This window comes from Urocitellus parryii, chromosome 1, assembly GCF_045843805.1.
Source record: "Urocitellus parryii isolate mUroPar1 chromosome 1, mUroPar1.hap1, whole genome shotgun sequence".
In the NCBI taxonomy this organism is placed as follows: domain Eukaryota; kingdom Metazoa; phylum Chordata; class Mammalia; order Rodentia; family Sciuridae; genus Urocitellus; species Urocitellus parryii.
The window spans coordinates 95,728,303-95,734,787 of NC_135531.1; the positions used below are offsets into that span (position 1 = coordinate 95,728,303).

The following is a 6,485-nucleotide window of genomic DNA, read 5'->3' on the forward strand; positions in this document are numbered from 1 at the left end:
AACTAAAAGATTGACCAGTGTCTCAGTTCCATTGCTCCATAAGGTACTACTGACCCCTGTTCTTGTAAAGGTGTGTGCAGAAGTAAAGATGGAGTCCGGAAGGGTGCGCAAACAAAGGCAAGTTCTGATTCTCTTTCTCTTATCCGGAGTGGCTCAGGCAGGCTGGGGACTCCGACGCTATTTTGTGATGGAGGAAACTGAGAGCGGCTCTTTTGTGGCTGACCTGGCCAAGGATCTAGAACTAGGAATGGGGGAGCTAGCTGCGCGGGGAGCCCGGGTGGCCTCTGAGGATAACGAACCACGTTTGCAGCTGGATCTGCAGACCGGGAAGTTGATATTAAATGAAAAATTAGACCGGGAGCAGCTTTGCGGCCCCACCGAGCCCTGTGTAATGCATTTCCAAGTGTTACTGAATAAACCTCTGGAGGTATTTCGAGCTGAGCTCCTGGTGGGAGACATAAATGATCATTCTCCTGAGTTTTCTGAAAGAGAAATGATGCTAAAAATCCTAGAGAATAGCCCCCCTGGTACTGTTTTTCCTCTGAAGAAAGCTCAGGACTTGGACGTGGGCAACAACAACGTTCAACACTACAATATTGGTTCCAACTCTCATTTCCATATTTCCACAATCAAACGGGGAGATGGCCGGAAATACCCGGAGCTGGTGCTGGACAAAGAGCTAGATCACGAGGAGCGGTCTGAGTTCAGATTAACCCTGACAGCGCTGGATGGCGGCTCTCCACCAAGATCTGGCACCACTCAGATTCGTGTCCTGGTCTTGGATGTCAATGACAATGCCCCTCAGTTTGAGCAGATACTCTATGAGGTGCAGGTCCCAGAGAACAGCCCTATAGGTTCCCTAGTTGTCAAGGTCTCTGCTAGGGATTTAGATGCTGGAGCAAATGGACAGATAACATACTCGCTTTTTTATAGTTCTCAAGAGATAGGAAAAACTTTTGAGCTAAATAGCCTTTCAGGAGAAATTCGACTAATTAAAATGCTAGATTTTGAAACCATATCTTCATACGAACTAGATATAGAGGCATCTGATGGGGGAGGACTTTCTGGGAAATGCTCTGTTTCTATCAAAGTGTTGGATGTTAATGATAACTCCCCAGAACTAACTATCTCATCATTTACCAGCCCTATTCCCGAAAATTCCCCTGAGACAGAAGTGGCTCTGTTTAGGACTCGGGACCGAGACTCTGGGGAAAATGGAAGGACGGTTTGCTCCATCCAAGATGATGTTCCATTCACGCTGAAACCTTCAGTTGAGAACTTCTACAGGCTGGTAACAGAAGGAGCTCTGGATAGAGAGACAAGAGCCCAGTATAATATCACTATTACTGTCACTGACTTGGGGACACCAAGGCTGAAAACCGAGCACAGCATAATAATCCTCGTCTCGGACGTCAACGACAACGCCCCTGCCTTCACCCAAACGTCATACACGCTGTTGGTGCGTGAGAACAACCAGCCCGCCCTGCACATAGGCAGTGTCAGCGCCACAGACAGAGACTCAGGCACCAACGCCCAGATCACCTACTCACTGCTGCCAAATCAGGACCCGCACCTGCCCCTCGCCTCGCTGGTCTCCATCAACGCAGACAATGGGCAGCTGTTCGCGCTGAGGGCGCTGGACTTCGAGGCCCTGCAGTCATTCGAGTTCCAAGTGGGCGCCACAGACCAAGGTTCGCCAGCACTCAGCAGCCAGGCGCTGGTGCGAGTGGTGGTGCTGGACGACAATGACAACTCGCCCTTCCTGCTGTACCCGATGCAGAACGCCACTGCACCCTGCACAGAGCTGGTACCCAGGGCGGCAGAGCAGGGCTACCTGGTCACCAAGGTGGTGGCGGTGGACGGAGACTCGGGCCAGAACGCCTGGCTGTCATATCAGCTGCTCAAGGCCACGGAGCCAGGGCTGTTTGGCGTGTGGGCGCACAATGGCGAGGTGCGCACCACCAGGCTGCTAAGCGAGCGCGACGCCGCCAGGCACAGGCTGGTGGTGCTGGTCAAGGACAATGGCGAGCCTCCGCTGTCTGCCAGCGTCACGCTGCACGTGCTGCTGGTGGATGGCTTCTCCCAGCCCTACCTGCCGCTCCCGGAAGAGGCGCCCGAGCGCGCGCAGGGGGACTCGCTCACTGTCTACTTGGTCATCGCCTTGGCCTCTGTGTCATCGCTCTTCCTCTTCTCTGTGCTGGTGTTCGTGGTTGTGAGGCTGTGCAGGAGGCGCAGGGCGGCGCCGCTGGGTGTTTATTCGGTGCCTGAGGGCCACTTTCCTGGACACCTGATGGATGTCAGCAGCACAGGGACCCTGTCTCAGAGCTACCAGTATGAGGTGTGCCTGAAAGGAGACTCTGAGAGTAATGAGTTCAGATTCTTGAAGCCTATATTCCCTAATATTCTGACACAAGACTCTGGAAGAAAATTAGAGGATATTCCAACCCTCCAGAATAATTTAGGTATTTGAAATTTATCTGCTGGTTATATTAATTTTGCCTCTTTCGCTTTCATTTTCCTTTTTAACTTCATAGTGATGTTTAATTCTACTATTTTTCTTTTTTTCTAGTAGTATTTAGAATTGTTATTTTTAATTTTGTTGCCCTGTTTGCTGTATAATTATTTTCGAATTTTTCTTTTGTGAGTAAATAGTTTATATCAGGAAACTTTCTATTTCTGATTAAATTTTTATTACTTATTCCCAAAGGATCATATATGAATGTGAACCAGTTCTAATAATTCTATCTCAAAATTTAAAGGTACATTTCCCACTATATGATACTACATGAAAATGTATAATTCCTCTTTTATCATACTTTATTTTAAAATCTGGAAGTCTTGGTTTTTATTATTTACACAGCTATAACTTTTCAATTACCTTATTTCTATTTGGAATGTAATTGGTTTATGTTCATTAATATCCATTTTCTTCCCAAGCTTCCTGTTTTTATTTTTATTGTCAAATAGGCAGCCATATGGGTAATTTCAAATTACTTATTTCAATTTTATGCTTGCAATCATTAGACTTTCACTGTAAAATACATGTCAGTTCATAAAATACAGCTGTATCACCCATTCTTTCTCATATAGATTAATGCAGAAAAGACTTATAGGCTCAACTCTAACTGGAGTTATGATCCTGATAAAATTACTTAACAGGTGTATTTATATATAGATTGGCCATGTTTAAGGTGTTCTTATAAAGCAAACAGACCATAGGATCAAGTGATGCATATTTTTGCAATTGTTCCCTACCTGGGCAGTATTAGGGCTCAGATATGAGGAGTCCCCTAAAAGCACATGTGTGAGAAATTGGAACAAGGTTCAGAGGTGGAATGATTAGTTTATGACAGTTGTAGCCTAAACAGTGGGTTAAATTACTGATTTAGATTAGGTGGGTAGTAACTGTATGCAGGGTGTAGCTGGAGAAGATAGGTGCATGCCTTTGGGGTATATAAGAAGTCAGCCATTTATGAACTGAGGTCTCTGAAACTGTGTACCAAATAAACTTTCCTTCTTCCGTACTGTTCTTGTCAGTTGTTTGATCACAGTAATGAAAAAGCTGACTAAACAGAAATTGGTACACAGAAGTGGGGTTGTTGCTCAGAATAACCTGACCATGTGGTTCAGAAGTCTTTGGATATGGTTTGTGGTGGGAGGAATTTTGAAAAGGCTAGAGATGCAAGATGGAGAACCTTTAGGATGTTTTAAGAAAAACTTAATGGATGATTCTGCTGTTAGCTCAGAAAACCAGAATGCTGATAGGACTTCTGGGCAGGAAATACTAGACTTATGAGGTTTCAATGGAGGAGAACTGGACTAACAATTGGAGTAGAAGCCATTCATGTTACATTCTGACAAAGAAATTGTCTATATTTTGTCCATGTCTTGAGGCTTTCTGTGAGGCTGAATTTAAAGGTGACATACTAGTTAATCTGGTGAAGGAAATTTCAAGGCAGCACAACATTTAGGAGGTTGCATGGATATTGTTGGTGGCATTTAGACAAACTTACTGTGATAATCAGGAGTAGAAAGCAGAGCAGAAAGATTTTAAAAACTTGTTTGGTCAAAAAAAGTTTGGCTAAAAAAGTATAAGTAAAACTGAGGCTAAGAAAGTTGTGGTTGTTAAATACATTAGCAATACTAAAGAGATGCTAAGTACTTTACAAAGAGACCATAGGAAAGAAGATTTAGGGCATCTCTAGAATTGGCAAAACCACACCCATCTCCAGCTCAGGGTGTAAAAGTAAAAATTCCTTTGAGAAGAGACCATTGGGAACCCTGTCTGCATTGTGGGGGGGCTAGGAAGTTGTTTCACTATGCTTGGCCACCCATGCACTCAGAGGGTGCTGCATCCATGATCCTAGGAGATTTGGCTGCTGCTCAAGATGGTGGCAGCATCAACCATGTAATGCTGGTTCTGCAGGATTACAGGATAATGGAGTAAGTGGTTAATAGAGGATACCACTGAGATTTCAAAAGAATAACTGGGTGTTTGGGCAAAGTGTAGCAGGGAGAGACCCTGTGGCTGCTTCTAAAAGAGTAGTGAATGAAGATGTGAGAAGTAAATCAAAACTACAGTGGAGATCCCTGAGATTAAGAGACACCAGTAACATGGAACATCTGCTAAAGAAAGCTGCAGGAATTGAGGAGAGACAAGCCAAGAAAGAGCCTGTGGGGGCTGTAATCAACAAGGCCAAAAGGGCAGAGCTGTACAAGGCCCTTGGAGAAAATGTCATAATGCCATATGCCCCAGATGCTGGACATGGAACTTCAGAACTTATTTGCCCAGCTGGATTTCAGTCTTCATCCTTTCTTTCTATACCCTTGTGGACTAGAAATATTTACTCTGTGCATTATATATTGGATATATGTAACTTGCTTTTGATTTTTACAGGTGTTCATGTTAAGAGTTTTCCTTGAGTCTCAGAGGAGACTTGGAATTGGAATTTGGGGTAATGTTGGAACTGTTAAGACTATGGGGACCTTAAAAATGGACTAAATATATTTTTCATTGTGAAATGGGCATGAGCTTTTAAGGATTAGAGATGAAATGTAATGATTTAGATTTGGTGTGTCCCCCAAAAGCTCACATGTGAGACAAAGCAAGAAGGTTCAGAGGTGAAATGGTTAGGTTATGAGAGTTATAACCTAATCAGTCAATTAATCCACTAATGTGGATTGATTGGGTGATAGCTATAGGCAGGAAGGTTGGGACTGGAGGAGACAGGTCACTGGGGGCATGCTTTGGGGGTTTATATTTTGTCCCTGGTGAGCAGAGCTTTCTCTGCTTTCTTGTTGTCATGTCCTGATCTGCTTTCCTCCACCATGAGCATGCCATGATGTTCTAACTCACCTTTGACCCAGAATTATGAAGATGGCCAGTTATAGACTGAAATCTCTAAATCTACGAGCCCCATATTAACTTCTCTAAGTTGTTCTTGTCAGGTCTTTTGGTTACTGTGATTAAAAACATTTTTTTTACTAGAACAGGCAAGAAAATTCCCAAAGAGTCCAGATTCTGGGCACTGAGGAGTTTCTAATGGTACAACATCTCAGTATCTACTTGCCTTTGGATAATTATATTTTTCTGGTTGATGAGGAATTCAGAAAAAAAATGCATTGTATAATGAAAATGTGTTAACCAAACAAAATTTAATAAAAGATATGTTGATGAAGCAGTTGAATTATTTCAAGAAAACATTTGGAGAAATGATGGTATCCCCCAAACTTGTCTACATCCTAATTCCTTTTTCCTATGAATATTTCTAATTCCTGGTACCTGTGAATATTTTGTGTTACATTGTCAAGTAGAATTAATGTGCAGACAGTATTAAAGTAGATGATCAACTAAACTTAAAATAGAAAGAATACCATAAATAATCTAGGTTTATCTGATTCAACCAATTGTTAGGCATGAAAAACAGAGCTGAATCGTCTATGAGATAAAGAAATTCCACCGAAGCAAAGGAGATTCATCTTCTGCCTCAGTTTTCCAAATATAATTCCTAACTAACTGCCATACAGACTTTAGACTTGTCTAGCCAAACACATAGTTTGCTCAAATTGTTTCTCTGGTCAAATCTTGATTGATACAGACTTTAGTACTTGGAATGGGGTGTTGCTATAATAAATAACTAAAAGTATGAAAATGATTTTTGAACTGGGCAATGATAGAAAAAGCCTAGATTGCTTTGAGTGGATTATTAGTAGAAATGTTGTGTTAATAACTCTACTAATGAGGATTCAGATGGAATTGAGAATATGGTGGTAAACACATATTGCCTCATATAATATACAATTCATTTTAAGCAGATTTCAGGAATATGTATGGATGTTAAAACTACTGTTAGTAAGAGCTCAAAAATGAGGAAAATGTTACTGTAGACTAGAGGAAAGTGAATATCCTGGCAGGAAACTTAACTGACTTGTGACCTGCAGTTACATGGAAGAACTCATAAACAATGAACGTGGACAGTTAGCTG

General features: G+C 42.4%; 1 protein-coding gene across 1 annotated transcript; it reads left to right on the top strand.

Annotated features, from left to right (window-relative positions):
- Nucleotides 1–2,564, top strand: LOC113179771 (protocadherin beta-15-like). Its single transcript, XM_077796603.1, has one exon. It carries the CDS (start codon nt 89–91, stop codon nt 2,468–2,470), a length of 2,382 nt encoding a protein of 793 aa, XP_077652729.1. The 5' UTR covers nt 1–88; the 3' UTR covers nt 2,471–2,564.
- Nucleotides 2,565–6,485: the final 3,921 nt, after the last annotated feature.

What these genes read in the sequence shown, in the direction of transcription:
- LOC113179771 (XM_077796603.1), top strand. Translation starts at nt 89, where the DNA reads ATGGAGTCCGGAAGGGTGCGCAAACAAAGGCAAGTTCTGATTCTCTTT.